Here is a 25139-nt window from a genome sequence, read left to right on the forward strand (position 1 = left end):
ACTATATTATTTTAGTTTTATAAAACAAACAACTTGGATGATCAGAATGAGAAGCACATCACTAGTGAAGCTGTCCTAGGCAGATCCCAAGTAAAGATGACCTACTAGATAGAGCAACTGAAAAGGAAATTTAACCACTATTAGTAACTTCTGAATTTTGCCTGCAATGGATCCACTTCTACCTGATGAAATTCTATAAACTTTCTCTTTTGTTAATATATACATTTCTACCAATGACTTCTTACTCATTTATACAAGTATCAACACATCACTACTCTATTTCAAAGAACCTGTTTTCTTGCAGCTACACCTCTATCAACCCCAATCCTTTTCTTTCCATTTGTCTACTCTTTGCCTTTAGATGCAATCTATGGTCACTTAAGGACTTTCCCCCCATCTCTCTATATTCCTGCTACTATGTATTTCCAACATAGATGAAACTGTCCTTCCTGCTTCTTTAGACCTTTCTTCTTTACTTTCTAACTTTCTTCATTTTGAAACCATAGTAAAACAGACTTGGGGGAGAAGGAATTTGCTCTGATGACAATAAAGGGGATGGAAAAAAAGAGTAACAGAAGGAAAAGACTGAATGTAGATTATAGGACCCAGACTGTATTTCTGGCTTTCTCTTTCATCAAGTGAAAATATAGTTCATTAAATTTTAGCACTATTCCATTTTCCCTATAAAAAGATCAGCATTGGCTATAACTATCCCTAATACCTACCTAATTCACTACCTACTTCCTATCCTGGATAAACTGTTTTGTCTTTTAACCATTGTTCTATATAACAGCATTAAGAATTCTCATAAGAGAAGTACCACAAGTTAAATTCCCTAGAATTACCAAAGGAAAAGAGGACCTTTAAGGACCTGTCTCTGGTCTCTCACCTGGCTATGCAGCGACTCTGTATCATCACCAGGAGCACTGACTGGTTTCTCACCACTCCCCTTCTCAGTCTGAACTGTGGCATCTTGTTTTCCAGAGTTCTGGTCCACTGTACTTGTCCCCTGTTCACAAACATTCTTTACAGTCTGGGTTGCTGCTGAAACAGTTTCTCGGACCCAAAGGGAATGCTCTACTGTCTGGATTCCTATGTTATTTTGGCTGGGCCTTTCAACTAAGGCCTTAAGAGGTTTATCCTGATCACTGTTTTGTCCTTCTTGTTGTCCTTCTAGGACACCTGTCTCCATTGCTTCCCCATGAGGACTGGATGGGCCCTGTGTGACCATATTCTGGGAGACAGGAAAAGTAGAAAGCCTAGAAGGACTACTGGACTTCACAGACTGTTGACTCTGTCTGGTCCTCTCATCACTTCCCAATTTTTCCTTTTCTTCTTGAGTGCTTGGGAGGTGGTGCAAATTCTCCCTGAAAATCAAACACATGAAGAAACATGTCAAGTAATCAAGTATGTATGTGTGTAAATACAAAAGAGAACCATAATCTGACATTTCTAGAAATGTGGGAAAGGGAAAAAACAAAAGGCTGAGCATATCACTTCTATAAAAAAATAAAGGTTCAAAAAAAAATTAAAAAAAAATAAAATAAAAAAAAATAAAGGTTCGGGGCTGGAGCAATAGCACAGCGAGTAGGGTGTTTGCCTTGCATGCGGCTGACCCAGGTTCGATTCCCATCGTCCCATATGATCCCCTGAGCACTGCCAGGAGTAATTCCTGAGTGCAGAGCCAGAAGTGACCCCTGTGCGTCACCTGATGTGACCCAAGAAGCAAAAAATAAATAAATAAATAAAGGTTCACAGAAATATTCCACTGTGATAACTAAATATAGTCATGGAGCGGGAGATAGTACCAGGGATAAGGCACTGTCTTGTACGCAGCAGACCCTAGTTCAAGACCGAATACAACATATAGTTCCCCTGAGTACTTCGAGGAGTAAACCCAGAGCACAGAGCCAGGATTAACCCCTGATCACTGCAACGTGTAGCCCAAAAACTCAAAAACAATAACCATAAACTTAAACACTATTATAGTTTCTGACACTATAACAAATAATACTTGAAAAAAAAAAGGTTTAATTGTATGAATGATACTAATACCACAGGGTGTGGGTTCCAAATAAAAAATATTAATAATTAAGTAACTACTGGCCCCCACCCTAAACAACTCCTTGATGGCACACAGGGGACTATATGCAGTGCCAGGGATCAAACCAGGGCCAGATGCATGCAGACAAGAAGTGTCTTTTAACTGCTGTACTATCTTTCTGGCCCCTAAAATTCACTTATAGAGAAAATCTAGCAAAGCACTATTTTTTGTTTTGTTTCTAGGCCACACTATTCAGGTCTTCCACGTGGCTCTGTGCACAGGGCTCACTCTTAGTGGGGTTCATGGGACCATATAGGATGCCAGAAATTGGATGCAAAGCAAGTGACTGTACTCTCTCTCCAGACCTTGAAATTTTTCTTAATTAACAAGCTATTAGGCTCCCCCCCCCCCGAACCAATCAGAGCAATTTCTCCCTCTCTGAAGATCAGGTGGGGTGTTTAATTGTAACATCAGCTGTACTCAGCAAACTTCTATTAATTATCAGAAGTCTAGGTTTCATTAGTCTCATGTTAGTTAAATGAACAGTGTTTAAACCAGTCATTTCTTCCCAGGTTCATATATGCTTGGCCCCTGAAGAGATGTTTGAATTGAGCTGGCCTTACTTATGCGTAGATTCTTTTTCTATCCACAGGTTCTGAATCCATATGATTCAAAGGAGTGGAGCACGTATCTGTCAGGACAACCTAAGTTCATTCAACCCTGGCACTGGTAGTTCCGCTCCAATTCTAGTACCACCAAATACAACTCTAATAATCCTAGAGAATTGAAGCACCAGATCCAAGCCCTAACCCATTAGCCCCTACACCTGAGTCAAATGCAGTCTGGAGTGGTCCCAGGGGCCTCTCTGCCCTAGAAGCACCTGTGGATATGGCCAATAAATAAAACAAACAGTACTTGCCTGGTGGGTGCAGAGGGGGACTCATGACTTCGACTTTCATCATCTTGCTGAGTTTCACAGCTAAACACAGACATGGTCTTCTGAGGACTAAGACATTCAATTAAAACAATACACAGTGTGAGTTTTGAAAAAGTTCCTCTACAGAATATTCTCGTAGGCAAAAAGAAGAAATAAAATTTTTTTTATCTGAATCCAGAACTCCAAACCTTTCACCAAAATGCAAATTCCTCACACCTGTTTCAAATTAGCATATTAAAAATTCAAGGAATATTCTCAGAAAATTTTGTAGAAATTTATGTTAAATTCTATTAAGATGCAATCAGGAGAAGTGTCGAGTGTAGGAAAGTCTATAGGACAAACAATGTTTCGTCAATAAAAAATCGCTGGGAGGGGGCGGCTGGAGAGATAATAGAGTGGGCAGCGTTTGCTTACATGTGGCCAACCTGGATTGGATCCCCAGCACCCTAATATGGTTGTCAAAGCCCTTCCAGGTGTAATCCCTGAGTGCACAGCCAGGACTGAACACACCAGCTATGACCCCAAAACTGGAAGGAACGCCAGCCGAGGAGGGAAAATATCCCTCTTTCTCGTTTTTTTCCCCTTTCTGGGGAGAAGCGGCGTGGCGTCCGCCATATTATGAGGACTATAAGCAGGTATGAACTTGGTGGTGCGGGAAGGAGAAAAAAAAAGAGAGAGCTATGTACTTGGGAACAGCGGGACACTTGGTCAGGGGCCGATACCGGCTTGAGCTCCGCCAAGACTCGACCCGGGCGGCCACACTTTGGTGCGTCAGCTTTGCTGCTGATTGACCACGATCCGGAGGCCAGCCAGACTACTTTTGGTCCCAGAAACTGCTTGCAGCCATGTCTCTAGACTGTGAACTAAGCCATTGCCCATACTGCCCCAGGAAGAGAAATTATGCAATTTCTAACATAAATCTCCCTGGACTTAATTACTAAAATACAGAAATACTAAACTGCGTGGCCGCTACCATGGCAGCACGACTTCATATCTCTTCATTCTCAGCAATGGAAAACTATCAAATGCTTCCTTGTCAGTAGGGCCGTTTTTTTTGGGGGGGGGAAACTCCAACAACAATAGTGAGTTTTGTGTTGAAATATGGAATGTAATCAAGGTAAAGAGAAAATGAAGTGAAATTTATCAGTTACACAGGCGGGGGATGGGGCATGGGGGTGGGAGGTATACTGGGGTTTTTGGTGGTGGAATATAGGCACTGGTGAAGGGACAGGTGTTTGCGCATTGTATAACTGAGACATAAGACTGAGAATTTTGTAACTTTCCGCATGGTGATTCAATAAAATTAAAAAATTTAAAAATTAAAAAAAAACTGGAAGGAAAAATTGCTGAGAGGAAAAAAAAGGGAGTAACTTAACATAAACTTAACACTGGTCAGTGCATAGCACTGGAGGCTCACACTTGGATTTTACATTGGACAGACTATCAACAGGTTATTATTGACAAAATTTCATATTACACTTTAGTTTGGACCTGTCCAACAAAATGGAGCATCATTTAATGAAGGAACCAGATGGCAAGAAACAAAATCACAATGCCAGCATATACATGAGATATCAATCAAATGCAGTATGTAGACTTGTCTATATCTTAATTCAAACAATTGTTTCTTTTTAATTGTAAAGCAGAGAAGTCTTCACGTTACTTGATGACATTAAAGACTAACACAGATTTTTTTTTGGGGGGGGAGGGTATTTGGGGCCACTTCCAGGAATGCTCAGGGCTTACTACTGGCTCTGAACTCAGAAATTACTAGTGGCAGTGCTGGGGGATCATATGGGATGGTGGGGACTGAATCCAGATCGACCCAGTGTGCAAGGCAAACACAGTACCCATTGTATTATCATTCTGTGTGTTGAAAGTAGATAAAGGACCAAATGTGATAACCTCTCAGTATCTGTACTGCAAACTATATAATGCCCAAACTTAGAAAGTATGGGGGAAATTGTATGCCAAGGAGGTGGGGGGCAGAGAGGGGGAGCGTTTGGAAAAGGGGGAGTACACTGGGAACATTGATGGTGAAGAATGCACACTGGTGGAGGGATGAGTGTTTCTATCATTGTATAACTGAAACTCAAACATAAAAGCTTTGTAACTGCATCTCACGGTGATTCAATTAAAAAAAAAAAAGGAGAAAAAAACCCTTTAAATATGATTCCCCTCTTCATTTTAGGATTTCATGTGAGAGATTCGCTGTGAATTTTGGTGATTCCATTATACTTGAAGTCTTATTTCTCTCTTGCCAATTTAAGTAACCATACTCTTTGATTCTTGTCATTGTAATTACAGTGTGACTGTGACTGTAGTTGTTTAATTTTATTTTTGTTTGGCACTCTATTTACCTCCTGAATCTGTGCTCATCTCCCACCTCTAACTGGATAGGTTTTTGGGTATTATCTCTTAAACTGGCAGAGAGTCTCTTGCCCGCATGCCTGGCTGTCTTCCCCGGGGCCCCTTGGAGGGGATGGGTTCCAGCTTCCCTCCCCACCCCGAGCAGAGCTCCCGGCGGCTGAAGACCACCGGAACCTAGCTACAGCCATGCTGGAGGCCCCTCTCCACATGTTTGGACAGGCCTCATGTATGAAGGTACCGGCAGAGGAACCCAGGTGTGTGTAATCCCATCAACGGCCAACGTCCAGAGAGAGACTTAAAAGCAAGCTCTCAGAAGCGGTATCTTTAGCCTACTTCTCCCTCTGGGAGAAACTGGCAATCTTCTGAGAGTTTCCTGCCCACATGAGACAGCCTTGCAAGCTTCCCATGGTGTATTCATATGCAAAATCCAGTAACAAGCTGGATCTCATTCCCCTGACCCTGAAGAGCCCCTAGTGCAACATCATTAGGAGGGCCGAGTTGAGATGGACTTCTAAGATCTCAGGGAAAGGACGAAATGAGATGTTACTGAACCCACCTGAGAAATGGGTGATTAAAGGGATTTCGTGATTTCGTGACTATCATTCTAGTCCTGACTAATGCAGTTTTTAAAATATGTTAACAGCATTATATATTGAAACTCAAAACAAAAATTATCTTTTAAAAAAATTAATAAATCCACACTGGCCATCAGTTGGTTATTTTTGTTTTGTTTTTGGGCCACACTCAGCAATACTCATAGATTTCTCCTGGCACTGCACTCAGGAGTCACTTCTGGCAGGCTTGAGGGCTCACACAGGATGACTGAGATTGAGCCTGGGTTAGCCACATGTGATGCAAATACCCTACCCACTGTACTATCTCTCCAGCCCCTCAGTTGGAAATTTTTTATTTAGATACGAATACATAACGTTCATTATACCATTCTACTTTTGAATCTATTTGAAATCTTCATAGAAGTAATAAGATAACAAATAATCTGAACAGAGTCCAGCTACTGACACTTTTGGAGTAGGAGCCAAGGAGATAGCCAAGGGCTATTCCCTTGGGAGCTCGATTTCGTTCCCTGCACTTATTCCACCCAGCATCATTGGGAGTGGCCCCTAAGCACCAACCCAGGAGAAGTACTTGAGCACCTCTGAAAGTAGCTCAAAAACAAACACACAAAAAATCTAAACCAACAAACATAACAAAAACTTCAATGCTTCACCTAAATGCAGAGAAGCAATAATATTTAACGTATTTTATCAGCTTATTTAATGATTTCTGTGGCAAACTCAACAGTAAACACGTAAAGTTCTGTTGGTTTGTTTTGTGGTGCTAGAGATGAACTCAGGGTGTCACACATACAAGGCACGTAGCTCTACCACTGAGCCAACTAGTAAAGGTTCTAATACCAAGTTTCTCATATAAAAAATTTACTTTAAATAATATCAGTGAATTTTATATCATTTTACAATTCACCAATCTAACATCAGCCTTAATTTTTTTTCCCCAGTATTTTCCATGTCCCCATTCTGTCAAAAGGTAAAGAAAGTTTCAGCAGCATATCCTATTCCCTCTTAATGGGGACATGAACAGAACTAATAACATATGCAACTGGTTTAAAATTCTGTAAAGATCAAAGAGATAATCATGAACTTCATTTTCTTCAATTTATAACTAAGAACCCTGAGGAACTCATATTTTAATGAAAGAACCTATAGAACAAACTTCTCCAAGAAATAGCTAAACTCAAATCAAAAGGTTTGGATATGAGAGAAAAAAATTCAACTGAGAGTCAAATTTATTCTACAGACATGTTTTATGTGAAACACATAAATTTCACAAAAGAAAAACATAAGAGGGATCAGACAGATAGTACAGCAGGTAGGCATTTGCCTTGCATGTGGCCAACCAGAGTTGGATCCCTGGCACCCTATACAGTCCCCTAAGCCCCACCAGGAGTGATCCCTAAGTGCAAAGTCAGAAATAAGCCCTGAGGGCCCCTCTGTTGCTGAACGCCTATGATCCCAGAGGCCCACTAACTACTTTCAGCACCAGCAGCTTCTTGCAGAAATGCCTCTAGACTGCGAACTAAGCTACAGCCCCATGCCGCCCCGGGAGGGGAAAGTTTTTTTCTCTCGGCTTTTTCTTTCTTTTCCCGGCGGCAGCGTGGCGACGACCACCATCTAATAAGGCCCACTAAACAAAGGTATGAAATTGCAATGATGCAATTTCTGCAGAAATTTCTCTGGAATTAGTTACTAAAGTACCAGAAATCGTTACTCTGGACTTAGTTACTGAAGTACCAGAAATCGGCCAAACGACCTCACATGCTCTTCATTCTCAGCAATGGAAAACAAATGATCAAATGCTGCCTTTTTAGCAGGTCTGATTGTTGGGGGGAAATTTCAAATAATAATAGTGAGTTCCCTGTTGAAATATTGAATGTAATCAAAGTAAAGAGAAAGTAAAGTGAAAATCATCAGCCACACAGGTGGGGGTGGGGGGAGGGGGTGGCGATGGGATGGGAGGTATACTGGGATTCTTGGTGGTGGAACATGTGCACTGGTGAAAGGGTTGGGTGTTCGATCACTGTATGACTGAGACTTAAGCCTGAAAGCTTTGTTACTTTTCACACGGTGATTCAATAAAAAAAATTGTTTTTAAAAAAGAAAGAAGCCCTGAGCACCACCAGGCATGGCCCCCCAAAAAATGAAAAACAGTAAGTTTCCTTGTTTTGTTATTTTGTTTTTTTGAGACTACATTCAATTGCACTCAGGGCCTACTCCCAGTTTTGTGTGCAGGAATCAATCCTGATGGTGCTGAGGGACCATATGCAGTGAAAGGGATCAAACAAGGGTCAGAAGTATGCAAGGCAAGGTCTCAATCACTATACTATCTCTCTGCCCCAAGTTGTTTTCTTTTAAAAATCCAGATTTCAGGGTCAGAGAGGGAGTATGGCAAGAAAAGTGCTTGCCTTGCATGCATATGACTGGGATGATCCCCAGCATCCCATATGGTCCCCAGAGCATCTCCAGGAGTAATTGCTGAAGACAGAGGCAGGTGTGGCCACAAACAGACTAACAAAAAAATCCAGATTTCTGGGCAGAGGTATGCTTTGCATGCAAAAGGAGCCAAATGGAACCACTTAGCCCCAAGCACTGTAGGGGAAAGCTGCCTTTGAAAATGTTACTTAAAAATGTTAAAATTTGTGGGGCTGGAGCAACACTACAGCTGATAGGGTGTTTGCCTTGCACACTGGTCATGTTCCATTCCCAGCATCCCATATGGTCCCCTGAGCACCACCAGGAGGAAATCCTGAGTTCATGAGCCAGGAGTAATCCCTGAGCATCACTGGGTGTGACCCAAAAAGAGAGAGAAAAAAAGTTAAATTTGGTTTTAATAGTTCACATGGTAACAATCAACCATTTTGAAAGGGTATACCTTAAGGTAAACTTCAATGTCAATACTTGTATTTCGCACCTTGCTGGCTTAACTTATTCACAGTATCTGCCTAGCCTGATTTTAGAATTTCAACAACTGCTGCTAGTATTTTCATACTGAATGACTCATGCAAGAAACAAATGAAACAATTCTATTCTCTCAGCCACCAGATGGCAAAGTTTAACCACCAAAGTGTCAGGCTGAGGTCATACTCATCCACAAAGCATTACAGCATTCATGACAAAGCAAAAATAATGGTTCACACAGGCAGGGAGAAGAGAAAAAGGCCCAAGAGCAGGAGAATCTCAGATGAAATAAGGCCTAAGCTTATCTCTCCTGATAAACACTGCATTTCTTCAACAACAGCAATAGCAATGTCAGTCTCTTCAACCAAAGGGGAAAAGAAGTCATGTATGAACAAGAGGGACAAATAGGAAACACCTTTTAAGTCATAATTCTAAGAATAGCAAAAGTTTTATCGGACTTATATAATGAAGCCTAGATTCAACACATTATCAAATCCCTCTTGCTAGAGTTTCAAGTTCTTCTCTTAACAAATCATCTTTCCCTCATTACCAGTGAGTGGCTATACATATTAAAACTCCTCTAAATAGCAACCATCTCCAGTTACCTGGCAACAGCCTCAGCAACAGCAGCAGATGCACTTTTTCTTTCACCAATTGTAGGCTCTGAATAAAAACATAAGCAAGCAAAGAAAGATTTAGTATCATGCCTTAAAACCTGTCCTACCAGTAAATAAAAATGGATAAGAATAGCAAACAAAAAAATTCTTACATAATTCAATGATACACATTTTTCTCACTTCCACAAATCAATTTTGTTTTAACTTCCGACAGACTAAGCAGTTTTCCAAAAAATAATGAAATTTTCCAAATACCGAATGACTAAGCAGTAACATTTAAAAATAAAAGTGAATCTTCTCTTGAATCTCAATTTCACTCTTCTCATAGAAGTAAAAATAGCACACAGGAAGAAATTTTTTGTTTCCTCATTTATAAAACAAGGGCTGGAGAGATTAATTACAGTGGATACAGTGCATGCCTTGCACGTGACTGACCCAAATTTGAACTCTGAATCCATATGGCTCCATAAACCCTGTCAGGAATAATCCCTGAATATAGAGCCAGGAATAAGCCCTGAGCACTGCTAGGTAAACCCAAAACAAACATGGTAATATTTATTTATTGTGGGTGGGAGGAAGTCGGGCCACACATAACTGGTTCTGTGAGCAGAAGTGATCCATGGCAGTACTCAGGGGACCGTATGAGATGCCAGGGATTTGAACCAGGTTGCACCCCATTTGGTCTCCTGAGAACTGCCAAAACTGATTTCTAAGCAGAGCCAGGAGGAAGCCCTGAGGACATCACGGTATGGCTCACACCAAAAAAATAAAACAAAAACTTGGACTGGACAGATAGTACAGCAGGTAGGGCACCTGCCTTATATGTGGCCAACCTGAGTCCAATCCCTGGCATCCCATATAGTCCCCTGAGCCCTGCCAGAAGAGAGCTCTGAACACGAAACCAGGAGTGATCCCTGAGCTCAGACCCAGGAGTAAGCCCTAGGCACAGTTGGGTGTGGGAGGAAAAAAAAAAAGAGGAGTTTGCCATAGGAGAATAGGAAATGTGTATATATGTCTATTTAAATACTCAGATTATCCTCTTAGATAATGTGACTATTCCAAAGCCTCTTAGATAATGTGATTATTCCAAAGTCAAATTCTTTTAGTTTCTCAATATGACGTCAAAGGCCTTCCAGAATCTGATTCTGGGGCCTGAGTAGTATTACAGTAGGTAGGGCATTTGCCTTGCACACAGCTGACCCCAGTATAATCCCCAGCATCTCATATGGCTCCTAGTCCTGCCAGGAGTGGATTCTCTGAGCAAAGAGGCAGGAGTAAACCCTGAACACCACTGAATGTGGACCAAAAACCAAAATAAACAGAACCAGATCTCTACTTTGCAGCAGCTACTGTCGTGTATCTTCTCTGTATTGGCCACATCAAACTATTCTCAATGTGGGAAAAACAAACATGCAATGTGAAATGCACAATTCTAAATTTCCTACTCTCCTCAGAGCTATTTCTGAATACAGAAATCAAGTACTTTACATAGACACAGGTTTAACATAGAGATATAAGTAGCACAATTACTAAAAAGAGATCATAAAGCATCTTCAGCAATACTCCACTGACTGGTCAAAAGCAAAATATTAAATCTGTGAAAACAATTTACAAATACATTAATAATTACTAAATCCCAACTATTATTATTAAAACAAAAACAACATTTCCCAGATAATCTGGACTTACTCATTAATACCCAAGACTTGCATAAAATAAAACTTACTTTCCAGGCTAAACTGCAAAGATTCTTCACTTGCCTCAGTCTCAGGACTAACAAGTTTCATTCTTAGACACAACTTATCTGTTTCTGGGGTAGTCCCAGAATCTCCTTTTTCATTCCCAAGTATGGGATCATTTGTCTCCACCATGCTTTCAGACATCACTTCACTGGTTGCTACAGTGCTTTCTGGATAATTGCTAATACCTGAAAGAAGGGAGGCATGAGGAAGAAAGAAACTAAAATATAAACATAAAAAACAAAATCATTTGCCTGTTTGGCTCCAAAACTGCAGGAATGAGAGAGGTTCCTAGGATAGATCCTGTTACAAGTATCAACAACTACACAATAGTATTGACACCTGGTCTTAAGAGGAGCAACAGGATTCAGTTCCACTTCTGCATCTGGACAAAGGATGCTGCATGAGCCCTCAGCCAACCCACATCTGCCAGCATCAGGCATAGGTAGCAGGAGACTCCAGACGACATGACCGTTACCTCCCAGCACTGACTAGAGAAAACAAATAGATTAATGTAGCAGACTACCAGCTGCTTACAGGAAGGAGGAACTAAGTTTTCTTGCTCTGTCAAGCAGCAGACTGGTTAGCCAGAGAATTGAATACATAACAATACTTCTATATTAGCTTCTGTCTCTTCTTTATAACATAGCTTTCTATCACTACTTAGCACTTGGACCCTAGTGTCTCAGGGGGTTGGGGAATATCTCAGTGAAAGAGAACATGCTTGGCATATGAGGCCCTGGGTTCAATCCCTAGCAAAACCCCTTTTGTTTGGTAGGGACAAAAACAAAAACAGATTATACTGCAAGTAAAGGGATCCATATATATTTTCTTTCTTCCTTTCACCCTTTCTTTCTTTTCATCATCGCTCAAGTCCTCCTAGGAGTAAATTCAGAATCAGACACCACAGTCTTATTCTTCGTAATGCAAAATTAAACCTTATCAGGCAAACTCAATCCATAAATCTAAAAGATTGGTATGCACAAAGAATGGTATCTCAGGAATTCAGCTTCAAATACAATTTTATTTCAATTACTCACCAATAGGAGTACTGTGTCTTTTGGGCTCCAATTTTAAGTGCCCAATAAGAGGTGGAGTTGCACCTGTCAATGGTGGGATAATATCACCTTCTTTAGGCAAAGTGAAATGAAATGGAGTTTCTGAAAAAGATAAAAAGGAAACTAAAACAAAAGAACATTTTTAAAAAAAAATACTATTCCGATTATTCTTTTTCTTTGATCCTAAATTTGCCTTATTCCAAACTTCCCTCCCATGGCCTCCCAATCAACTTTCTATTTTTTCTTTTCCTTTCTTCTTAAATTTTTGTTTGGGGGCCACACATGGAAATGCTCAGGTCTTAATCCTGGCTGTTCTCAGAGATCATTTCCTTGTGGGGCTTAGGAGACTCTAAGTGTTTCCTGTGATCAAACCTAGGTCTGTAGTAAAACTGCCTTACCTGCTATCTCTCTGGCCCTGCCCCTCTATTTCCTTTACCTTAAAATAAAAAAATAAAAACAGTACTTAAGGACTAGAGAGGCACCTGCTCAGAGCTCAGGTACATGCTCAGTGCCCTAGAGTGCTGGTGGATGTGGCCCAAAAATAAATAAACAATTTAAGTGTCTCTAAAAATATATATATATATTATATATATACATATATATATTATATATATATACTATATATATATATAGTACTTACGGTATACAACCACAAGATAGGCAAAGAGAAAAAGCCCAAAATCTAGAGGTCATGAGACACATGAGGTCATGAGACACAAGAGGTCAAAAGGAATAAGGACCAAAATCTACTAAGGGACAATGCCACCAAATAGAAACTTGAATAGTTTCAAGCTTAGGCAATTTAATTTTGTGTAATGCTAACTGAAAGAGTTCATTTATAAGCTTTAGCAGTACAGAGAATTCTTCACATTAAAATGTCTAATGTTGGGGACAGAGCAGCAACACAGTGGGCAGGGTGCTTGCCTTGCAAACAAATGGCTGAGGAGAGGGGCCAGAGTGACAGTATAGCAGGTAAGGCGTTTGCCTTGCACACACTTGACCCGAATTCAATTCCTAGCATCCCATAGAGTCCCCTGAGCACTGCCAGAGTATTTCTCAGTGCAGAGCCAAAAGTAACCCCTGAGCATTACCAGGTGTGACCAAAAAAGAAAAAAAAAACTGGCGGTTTTTTTTGTTTGTTTGAGGTTAACAGTTGAAATCTTTAGTTCCTTTTATCTAACAAACCACAATATAAAAAAAAAGCATTAATTAATTAGTTCCTTCTCTTTGTCAATACTAGACACAATTTAAGAAAAGTTACATTTCCCCAGAGAAATAGATCAGAGAGTTAAGTCTGTGCCTTGAACTCAGCTGACCCTGGTTGGATGCCCCATACTACTTAAGATCCTATGAGCACTGCCAGGAGTGCTCCCAGAGCAGAGGCAGGAATAAACCCCAAGTAACTCAAAGTGTCGTCCAGAAACAACAACAAAAGTTACAATTAGCACCAATGATCCAACACACCATGACAATCTAATGGAAAAACTTCAATGCCTCATTCTTGATTTATTACAAACGTCTGTCAACTACTTTCTCTGAGTTTTCCCCAACCACCAATTCTTTCTGCATAATGCAAAACATCTTTCATATAAAAAAAAGGACATTGAACTTGTTAGCTCTTGGACAAATACTTGAAGAGTTTCACCAGAAGATAAATTCCTAAACTCTTAAGTCAGCATTTAATAACTAAGAGCTGCTACATTTCTACTCTTCAATTGTTCATGTTCATAAAACTTCTATTCAATATCCTACAAACACTTTTCTATTTCTCTGCTTCTAATTAATCATCTGAAAGACACACTGATCTAGTTTAAGGCTGCTCAATTCTGCAAATTAAAAACCTTTTAAATTTACTGAGATTTTCCAAAAGGCCAATTCTTTCTCTAACAGCACTAAAAATACTTTAATATATTAATAAGTATACTTTAATATATACTCTAATATACTCTAATAAATATACTTTAATATATTAAGCTTATGAAAAAGTGACTTTTCTAGAATAAATATACTCTAATAAATATACTTTAATATACTAAGCCTATGAAAAAGTGACTTTTCTAGAATTTGTTTGGGGGGCACAGCCAGCTGTGCAATGGGTTACACTGGCTCTGCACTCAGGGTTCACTCCTGGCAGTGCTCGGAACCATATGGGATGCCTGGGATCAAACTGGGTCAGCCACATGCAAAGAAGACACCCTGTTCACTCTACTATCGCTCAGGCCCCTCTGTAATTTTTCTTTTTGAAACACTTCTTAAAAAGTTGTTTAGAAAAAAAAAAGTTGGTTAGTATACAATTTCCTATTTGCTATTTGTAAGTCATTATAATAAAGACAGTTTTTTGGTCTGGTAACAAAGAGCAATTAGGTCGACTGCTTTTGCAATGATTCTTTTGAACCTCTACATGGGAAAAAAAATCCTTTTGAGATTAAGAAACCTTAGTTCTGTATTTCTTAGGTATTTTTTTTTTTATAATTTCTGTTCCAGCTGATAGACCCAGATGTATCCACAAATCATGTGATTTTCTTCCATGAGGAAGCCATGAAATCAGTGAAGAATGAGACAGTGATTCTTCTAATTCAAATAAATAATAGATTTTGTTTAAGATTCCCTCTTTGTCAGGGAACCTGATTAACAGAATATGTGGCTTGATTAAAATACCCTGCTGGCAGACTCCATCTGCTACCTTTCATTCCCTTGCATTATTTAAATTACCAATTCCCTTTCTGCTTCCCAGATTATCATGGGATGTTCTGTTAATCCTGCACACTAACCCAAGAGGAAAGATATGAACGAACAAAAGGAAATATCATCACTGTCAAAAGATCTGAGTGGGAAATTTGTCCTTATTCTCTAAATTCTAAGCAGGAAACATAGTATAGTGGGTAGGGTGTTTGCCTTGCATTTGGTTGATTCAGCTTCGATCCCTAACACCCATAGGGTTCCTACCACAAGCCTTGCTGAGAATGATCCCTGACCTAAGAGCCAGGAGTAAGCCCTGAGCACCATCAGGTATGATCCAAAACAGAAAATAAAACAAAAATTCTAAGGAACCAGGAGACTTCATTAGCCCAAAGCAGTATTTAAAACCCTAGTTTCTAGAGATTTCTCTTAGTTCTAAATTTCAGTTACAATCTAAAGGTTACTCCACTCCTTTTGTTCTCAAGAGAAAAGTCACTTGTTGCAACTGGTTGCCATCTGATCAAGACAAGGCACTTGCCCTGTAAAAGCGGTCAACCTAGTTTAGGTCCCTGGCAACACATATGGTCCTCAAGCATCACCGGGATTGATCCCTGAGCAAAGCCAGGAGTAATCCTTGAGAACACTCTGAAGTGTACTCTCTCTTAAAAATAACAATTATCATAATTTCTAGGGCCTAGAAAGAGCTCAGGGGTTAAGTAGCTTGCCTTGCACCCAGCTGATCCAAGTTAAAATTCCTAGCACCAAAAAGGGTCCTCCAAACAAAGCCAAGCACTGAACCAGGAATAACCACTCAGCATCACAGGGTGTTGGCCAAAATGACCGCTTCCCCAACAAAAAGAATTTCTAAATTGCATGACACCATGCATAAACAGTCTAAGAGTGTCTCTGACATTAAGGGCTATTTAAAATTAGATTCTATAAAATAAGCCAAAGGTTAGAGCTACAGTACAAAACATATATAGCTTTCCCAATAATTATGTAAGTACCATTTCAAAGTACCATTAGTGAACTTAAAGACTTACTGAACCTGTTACAATTTTTCATATTGTTAATTTCATACTAAATAGGTTTATGTTTCCAAGTATTACCTTTATAGTTTTGTTTTCATGTGTCAAAATTTCCATAAACAAATATCTAAAGAAGTTCCTAAACTATTAACAGTGACAAACTCCAAATGGAGAAATTTACAGTGATCTCTCCCTTTTTTCTCCACTTCCCTCCCATTTCCATTCCCTAACTGCTATAACTCTTTTCACAATCATGAGTTGTTTTCATCAATGATGCTATTAACATAAAACATCCTAACTTTGGCAGAGAGAAATCTGAAAAACAAACAAACAAACAAAAAAAACCTGGGGCTCACCCAATTCACATTATTCATTTTGTCCTTAAAGATAAAAGAACCATTCAGCCCTTTTGGAAAATAGTATGGACGATTCTCAAAAAATTAGAAATTGAGCTCTCATTTGACCCAGCAATACCACTTCTGGGAATATACTCTGGAGAGGCAAAAAGGTACGGTAGAAATGACATCTGCACTTATATGTTCATTGCAGCACTGTTTATAATAGCCAGAATCTGGAAAAAACCAGAGTGCCTAAGGACAGATGACTGGTTAAAGAAACTATGGTACATAGTTTCTTTACACAGTTGGTACATACAAAATGCAATACTATGCAGCTGTTAGAAAAGATGAAGTCATGAAACTTGCATATAAGTGGATCAACATGGAAAGAGAAAGAAAGGGACAGACATAGAAAGACTGCAGTTATCTGTGGAATATAAAGTAACAGAATGGGAGACTAACACTCAAGAGTAGTAGAGATAAGGACCAGGAGGTCTGCTCCACGGCTTGGAAACTGGCCTCACATGCTGGGAGAAAAGGCAGCTCAGACAGAGAAGGGACCACCAAGTAAATGATGTTGGGAGGACACGCTCAGGTTGAAAGATGCATGTCAAAAGTAAACTATAGACCCAACACAATGGACACTCAATACCTCTATTGCAAACCACAACACCCAAAAGGAGAGAGAAGAAAAGGGAATGCCCTACCACGGGGGGGGGGGGGGGGGTGTTGGGGGGAGCGGGGGTGGACCGCAGGGAAGGGGGTGGAGAGAGATACTGGGAACATTGGTGGAAGATAATGGGCACTGGTGGAGGGAAGGGATGGGTAAACGATCACTGTATAACTGAAATGCAAACACAAAAGTTCTTAAGTTTGTAACTGTACCTCACAATGATTCACTAATAAAAAATAAATAATAAAAAAAACGAAAGAACCAAAAGAAGTATTAAAGTCTTATGCCATTCTCATTTAGTCTCCCAGAATGTTTAACAACTATGTATGTTAAGTATAATATTTTTGTACTCTAAAAATGCTCTTGTGAATGATTTAATTTATTTTAGACTAATTATCTAACAGTAAAAAAACTATAACTTTTTCAAGTTATTTACAACTAAAATTACTTCATTTTAACTTCTCATAAGTACCTTTTTCCAATCAAAAACAACAACCGGGACCAGAGAGATCAAACAGCAGGAAGGTCATTAGTCTTGCCATGCAGTAGACCTGGGTTTGATCCCCAGTATCCAATATGGTTCCCTCAGGACCACTATGAGTGACCCTTGAGCACAGAGTCTGGAATAAGCCCCAGCACTATGGGGTATGGCCCAAAAATCAAGAAAAAAGGAAAAAGAAGAACAGGAGTGGTAGGGTGTTTGCCTCACACTCTGCTAAGCCAGGTTCAAGCCCCAATACCCTACATGGTCCCCGCCACGCAGATAGGAGTGATCCCTAAGCACAGAGCCAGAAATAAGCTCTGAGCACTGCCACGTGTGGCAAAAAAAAAGAAAAGAAAAGAAAAAAAATAACAATTTAATTTTTTAAAATATTTGAGTTGTTAAAATAAATAAATAAATAAATATTTGAGTTGTTACTGGCTATTTATATACATAAATCTAAATTAATGTTCAGGCTTTACTTAAGCATGCAGTTCTCTTACCTTCTGTACAAAATTACAATCTGGTAGGAAACACGATTTACACCACTTACCACTAGAGCTTTCACAGAAGCTTTGAGAGGCATGAGCAGAAGCCTTCTCCAGTTGCTGGGCCTCTACGCCTGTGCCCAGCTGGTTTGCATTAGCCATTTTTGAGTCTTCTTTTAAGGAGACTCTTTTATCTTGAGACTGAGTCTGCTGCATCTCCTCAATAGGTCTCGGAGCATCATCTGTTTTCGGGTCAGTCAGGAGAGGCTGTGGAGAGTCTGCCTCAATAAGTTCCTTTTCTTCGGTCACTGATTTCAAATCTCTTTCACAGTCTGCACTCTTTTCCTCTTGGGTATCGGACCTATTCTCAACACATGGTTCAATTTCGGGAGCATCATCCTCCCATGACTGGGAATCTGAGCATTTCTCTACTCCTTCTAAAGGTTCACAGGAAACATCAACTCTTGGAGATGGTTCTTTCACATCTACAATGACAACACTTGAGTCCTCTGAAGTGGCTTCTTCCCAAGCTTCCTGATCCTTGTGTTCCAATTCTTGATCAAGTACTGGGAGTTTTGGAGGGGAGTCAATACTAATCACACTGGCTTCAACTTCCATCGCTTCCTGGCATTCCTGTTTGGCAATTTCCTTTGAAAGACACAATCCTTGGGACTGGGTTTCAGTGAGAGAAAGATGCAATGGGTCACTCTCCATATTTTCCTCTTTAGGCTCCTCTTCTTGACTTTCACAAGGGGTCTCAGGGATTTCTTCTACATCAGATCCTGTCGAGCCCTCCTCTGGATGAGGGTCTTTCATTTCCATAGCTTCTTCCTGATCTAACACACTAGAGAGTGCTTCAGATCGAGTAGCTGGAGAAGGAACTGCCTGACTCCCCGAATCACATGTGAGATCAATACAAACATCTTCTGCTACACTATCTTCTCTGCCTTTGCAATCAGTGGTTAAAATGCTGTCATCTCTGGTTTCTATGTCATCTCTGGTTTCTATGTCATCTCTGGTTTCTATGTCATCTCTAGTTTCTATGTCATCTCCCTTTGCTCTGTCATCATTCTGACTCAGTTCTATTTGTTCATCTTGTGCTGGATTCATTAAGATATTATTATTTTCAGCAGGAACAGGCTTAGAATTAAGAACAGGCGACATCGGTTCTGTATCCTCAATCTGTGTGTTTTCTCCATCTTCATCAATTCTATGAGAGCTCAAGCTCTCCATCTTTGGGGACTGACTATACTCACTTGCAGACAGCATCAATTTACAAGAATCCCCTGTCAGAGATAGCCCAATATCCTCAGTGGAATTCTTTGGTTCAATTTCTGAAGTTTTAGAACACTCAACAGTCAAAGAGGAACTATGCAAATCCCCACTTTTCTTCCCATCATTTGATGGTTCTTCTAAACTTGGAGACGGAATGAAAATGTCCTAAGAAAGAACAAAAGGAGTTAAATCATCATTTACTCATAATCCTATTTCTTTTACTGTAACTAGTTATTGGTTTCTAAATGAACTAATTTTTTTCTTTTTCTTCCTTTTTTTTTTTTTTTTTTTGCATTTTGGCCTATACCTAGCAATGCTCAGGTTTTTTTCTCTGCACTCAGGAATTATTCCGGGCAGCGCATGGGGGATGATATGGGATGCCGGGGATTGCACCCTGGTAAGGTGCATGGAAGGCGCTATACTACTGCTCCAGCCCCTCTAAATCAGTTATTAAAGAATAAAGATCTCTGAGGTCATGCACTCATCAAGATAAAGCTCAAGATTACCAAATATTTTGCTACTATTTTGATCTGGTTTTGGTTTGGGGCCATAACTGGCAGTGTTCAGTGATTATACCCAACTCAGTGATGCTCAAGGGTCACTCTCTGTGGTACTCGGGGATCATGGTGAGCCAGGTGGATCACATGTTGGAGCCAGGGATCAAAGCCAGGGCTCCAGCATGTAAAGTATGGATTCCTAACTTTTGAGTATCTCCCTGGTGCTCAGGAGAAATATAACCTTTGAGGTGCTCCTTGATTCTCAGGTCACTCGGGTTTTGTTCCTGGCAGACAGTGCTCAAGGGATCAAGGGATCACATGTATGCATAAAACCCAATCCAGTATCAATTCCTGGCATCCCATATGGTGCCCCAAGCACCACCAGGAGTCATCCCCTGAGTATAGAGCCAGAAGTAAGCCCCAAGCACCTCCGGTATGGCCCCAAAATCAAAATAAATAAAAATTGAAAAACAAAAAGTTAAAGGACCAGAGAAATTAACAGTGGCTAAAGCACTTGTCTTGCATCCTGCTGCTGACTTGGGTTTGAATCCTGGTACTATATACGGTTCCCTAGCACCACCAGGGGTCACTTCTGAGCATAGAGCCCCTGAATAATGCTAGGCATGACACAAACTACCACCCCTCTCCCCAACAAATAACAACAACAAAAACAACAAAAGAACAAATGTTCAAAAAAGAGAGAAAGAGCAGGGCCAGAGAGATAGTTCAAAGGGCTGGAGGGCATGTTTTGTATAAGAGCCCTGGATTAGAACCCCAGCTCTACATGCTCCCCTGAGCACCTAACCAAGAGTACATGCCCCAAGCATCACCAAATGATTTTTTTTAATAGAAAGAAAAAAGAAAAATAGAATAAAAGATAAACCAACAAAATTTTAGAATAATGATAATATATTTAGCAGACTAGAGAAAGCTGAATTTCTAAGCCAGTATTGGAAAAAGCCAAAAAAACATCCCAAATTACATCACAGAACCACCCTCTCCCAAAAAAGATTCAGGAGTTGGCAACAGAGACAGGTAACTCTGGAAGTGACAATTGTGGGTATGACTGAAAATAAAATAGGTTAAGAGTTCAATTCTCAACTCCTGTCTCCCTGACCCTCCTCTGCCTTAGAGAATGAAACAGTGTCCAAGAAACTGGAGAACAGGATGTATCTATTAGTTCCTGGGTCAGAGAGAGAGAGAGCACAGTGGATAAGGGTGCTTTCCTGGCATGCTACCATTGTGGGTTGGATCCCTGGTGTGTAAAAATAAAAATAAAAAGAAAGGCGAGGGCGAGGAGGCAGGCGAAGGAAGGGACGGAGGCCAAACTGGTTGCTCGATCGGTTTATTTCATGTCCATCTCCATTCTCCTCTGATTCTCCTCCTGCTTCTTTCTCCCCCATCCTACCTCATTCTCTCTCTCTCTGCCTCCCTGGAACTCGGTCTCTCTCTCAATCTGTGGATCTAGCCCCCGTGGATCTGGCCCCCAACCCACTCTTACAGCCTAGTTAAATCTCCACAGGAAGAGGGGGTTGGGGCATACACATAGGTGTGGTCAGCAATCGGGTAAGATTCTTTTTCCTCAGGGGATGCTTCTCCTAGGACTTAATTCTCTTTCAGCAGGAGGATCCACCCAAGGGCAGAGTCCCATGAATGTGTTTCTCTTCTCAGCCAGCAAACATATAAGAATTCATAATATTAATCATTTTGTATGGACACAATAAGAGATGCATTAAAGCTTATAGAATTGCTCTCCTGGGGCCATCTCAATCTCAGACTACAGTGCTCAGGCCAGATCAGTCTTTCCTATCCCTGGCAGGGTCCCAGTCTCATAATTACTATTGGATCATGACAGCATTTGTCTATGATCAAGCTCTTAACTTACAGTTAAGAATTAGGCACTTTGGCCAGGCCCATCTCGATGCCAGGGTAGCACATAACTCACCGCTTGCCCTGGATCCTTCCCGTCCCACGTTGGGGACCCTACTTTGGGGTGCTAGGAACTGAGGGCAACTGAGGCTTAAGTGGAGAAAGCAGATGCCCGGGAGGGAATAATATTCGAGGCCAATTAAGTCCCAAGTTATAAAAACATAATATTGTCTTCTTGTGTTTATACAAAAAAGACATAGCTTTAAAGTAAATAATTCAAAAGGCATAAAGAGGAGAGAAAGGCAATGTTATAATATTCAGTGTCCTAGGAAGTTCTGACCTTACCAATTAACAGAGTTTGATTAAGGGAAGAGCAGATAAACTGGTAGAAATGGTTACAGATAAACAAAGGAATGGGAGTGCCTTTGATGGGTGTGACTGATAAACCTAAGCTCCTAGTGGCAAGGGGGAAAGGACAAACCAATGATATCCAACACCTGGCATCCCTACACTACCAAGAGTAATTACTGAATGCAAAGCCAGGAGTAATTCCTGAGCATTGTCGGGTGTGGCCCAAAAACAAACAAAAAAAGTAGCACAACCAGAGAGATGGGACAGAGGTTAAGGCACTAGTTTGCACGGTCATCTCCTCTTCACTAAAAATGGTCCCCTGAACAATCTCAGGAATGACTCCTGAGCACAGAGTCAGGAGTAAGCCCTTAAGCACTACCAAGTGTGCCCCCCCCCCAAAAAAAAGTAACACACTGGGGACCGAAGCAATAGTACAGTGGGTAGGGTGTTTGCTTTGCATGCAATCACCCAGGATCAATTCCTGGCATCCCATATGGTCCCCGAGCACTGCCAGGAGTAATTTCTGAGTACAGAGCCAGAAGTAACCCCTGAGTATCCCTAGGTATGACCCCAAAAGCCAAAAACAAAAAAAAAAAGTAACACTGAAAACAAGAAAACTAAATAAAATGTAAATTGTACATATTGGGTGGATTCTGCACCTGACTCCTAATAAACTCCCATCTTCTTCCATCAACAAATTTCTAGAACAATGACAGCAAATAGAACAGCAGACATTTCCTGAGGAATCTGACCTAGTCAGAACAAATCAAGACACTGTAATGAGAAGGTGCCTAACAAAATGGCCCAGCAGGGGACCAGAGCGACAATACAGCAGGCAGAACATTTGCCTTGCATGCAGCCAATCAAGGTTTGATCCCCAGCATCCCTTACAGTCCCCATAGCACCACCAGCAGTAATTCCTGAGTGCAGACCCAGGAATAACCTCTGAGTTTCACCAGGTGTGGCCCAAAAAGAAAAATTAATGGCCCAGTGGATCACATTACACTGTAGCTCAGAAATAAGCACCAACTACCCAGAACTTCTAATCATAAAGATGGCTTACTGCACCGGAGTGTGTGCTTAACGTGCACGGGGCACCGAGTTTAACTGCCAGCACTAGCTCCAGAGCAACACCACGGATAACCCTGAGAGTCCCCAGCCCCTCTGGGCTCCCCTTCAAAAGAGAAGAAAATTCAGAACGTTTAATTCTTTTTCCACATTTCACTTTTTAAAAAAAGACAAGCAGCATTATCAAACAGTCTTGATTTGAAAATCAAATTTGAAAAAAATTAAGAATAACTAAAATCTACCTAAAGAAATAAGGACTATTCTAGAAAAACTTCTCTTTCTACCGTTATTGGGAGAGATAACTCAACAGGCTGAGGGAATGCATTATATGCAGGAGGCCCAAATTCAATCCCTGGCAAAGCTGCCCCTCAGCCACAGCTGGGAACAACCAGAGCACTGAGTCAGGAGCAGCAGCTGAGCTCTGCCGGATGTAGCACAAAAACCTGAAAACAATTAATGGGCTGGGGAAATAGTACAGGGGTGAGAGTACATGTCTTGTATGCGTGAAACCCTGGTTTGGTAAGACACTGCATGCCTCCCTCCTTCAATCCACACCACCACTACCACATCCTTGGAACACAGCAGTCACTCATTCTACCTGAGAGGCAGAGAATCCTGAGCACTGCTTGGGAGGACCTCTGCCCTAAAGAAAAGCTATCATCTTTTGTTTTGTTTTTGGAACACACCCTGCGGTGTTGGAGGCCACTCCCTACTCTGTGCTCAGGGGTTGCTCCCAATGATGCATGGGGGACCACGCAGTCCAAGAGATGAATGAGGGCCTCCCACACACAAAGCATACACTCTTCCATGGAGCTATTTCTATAAGCCTACTATTAACATCTTTAGGGAAATAATATACCTAACACAGACCCACAGAATAAGACAACTTTCATGTATTTTTTTTAAATAACAAAATACCCCCAGAAGTGATCCTGAGCACAGCCAGGTGTGTTCCAAAAAGCAGGGGTTGGGAGGAGGCTAGTACTGCACTTGTCTAGCACATGGCCAACCAGGGTTTGATCCCAAGGATTTCCCAACCTTCCAGGAGTGAACCCAAAGTGCAGAGCCAAGAGTAAGGTCTGATCACATCTGAATATGGCAAAAAAAACAATCAACAACCAAAAAAAGTAGATCTTGCAAGTTTCCCTGTGATGAGTGGTTATGTATGTGTGAGTATGATGAGTGCTGATAATAAACTAGATTCACTAATCACTCTGTTACATGTACAAATATGAAATCATTAATATATATGTACATACCACTGTATCACTGGCACTATCATCCCGTTGTTCATCAATTTACTGGAGCGGGCACCAGTAACGTAGCCATTCATCCCAGCCCTGAGATTTTAGCAGCCTCTCCTTACTCATCTTTCCCAACAATTGGAGGCTCTTTCAGGGTCAGGGGAATGAGACCTGTTATTTTTACAAATTATATACATATATATAAATTCTCTCAATGTTTTTAAAAAGGAAAATCTTGAAGAACTGAAAGTGGCTATGGGTAGAAGCGAGGAGACTTTAATTACCTTAACTTCTTTTTTCTTTTACAAATGTTTTAAGTAAAATCAAATGCTTATCATAAAAACTATATGAAAGCATTCTTGAGGAAATTTTTAGGAAGCATGGAATGTACTAGCTGAGCCATCTAAAGACATGAAACCAAAGACATTTGATTAATCACCTTAGGTTTCAGGAACTTCTAAACTATGTTCAGCATCCCTCATTTGTCTCAAATTGTCACTGCTGGTTTTACAGCTGTCTCTGAATAGCTTTAGTAAATGCTCAAAGTGAATCTATTTTTTTCGATGGTGCTTGATTTTCAGAAGTTCTCCCTTTATGGCCAGGCAGCACTTCCCTGGACTGGGAGGAATATCTTTGCAAGATATTCATCACCATAAAAGTACTGTTTGTTCTCAATAATATCATCTATCTTTCATGAAAAAATTCTTCTTAATGCTTTGGGTCAGTGCTTAGCTTATTTCTAAATTCTGATGACTCTTTTAAACTATATATACATTCATGCATAAGCTTGATTAAGAAATAAAAGCTAAAGAAAGAAATACAATGGTTGTACATTTATTCTTCCACTGCTAGCAACAGCTGGCCCTTAGCAGGTTTTCCACATGTAAGGCACTATTCTAGGCACTTTATG

The 25139-nt window shown here is 40.5% G+C and overlaps 1 protein-coding gene across 13 annotated transcripts in view; it reads right to left on the reverse strand.

Annotated features, from left to right (window-relative positions):
• The window catches only part of TP53BP1 (tumor protein p53 binding protein 1), a 76429-nt gene that overhangs the window by 20872 nt on the left and 30418 nt on the right, over positions 1-25139 (reverse strand). For all 13 annotated transcript variants that reach the window (XM_055130646.1, XM_055130655.1, XM_055130648.1 and 10 more), the window contains exons 12-17: positions 17991-19365; positions 12221-12340; positions 11168-11368; positions 9430-9487; positions 2964-3050; positions 890-1367 (exon numbers count right to left, since the gene is read on the reverse strand). In XM_055130646.1, the coding sequence (XP_054986621.1) occupies positions 890-1367; positions 2964-3050; positions 9430-9487; positions 11168-11368; positions 12221-12340; positions 17991-19365 (2319 nt within the window). The remainder of the gene's footprint in view (positions 1-889; positions 1368-2963; positions 3051-9429; positions 9488-11167; positions 11369-12220; positions 12341-17990; positions 19366-25139) is intronic.

This window comes from Sorex araneus, chromosome 3 (genome assembly GCF_027595985.1).
Source record: "Sorex araneus isolate mSorAra2 chromosome 3, mSorAra2.pri, whole genome shotgun sequence".
Taxonomy (NCBI): domain Eukaryota; kingdom Metazoa; phylum Chordata; class Mammalia; order Eulipotyphla; family Soricidae; genus Sorex; species Sorex araneus.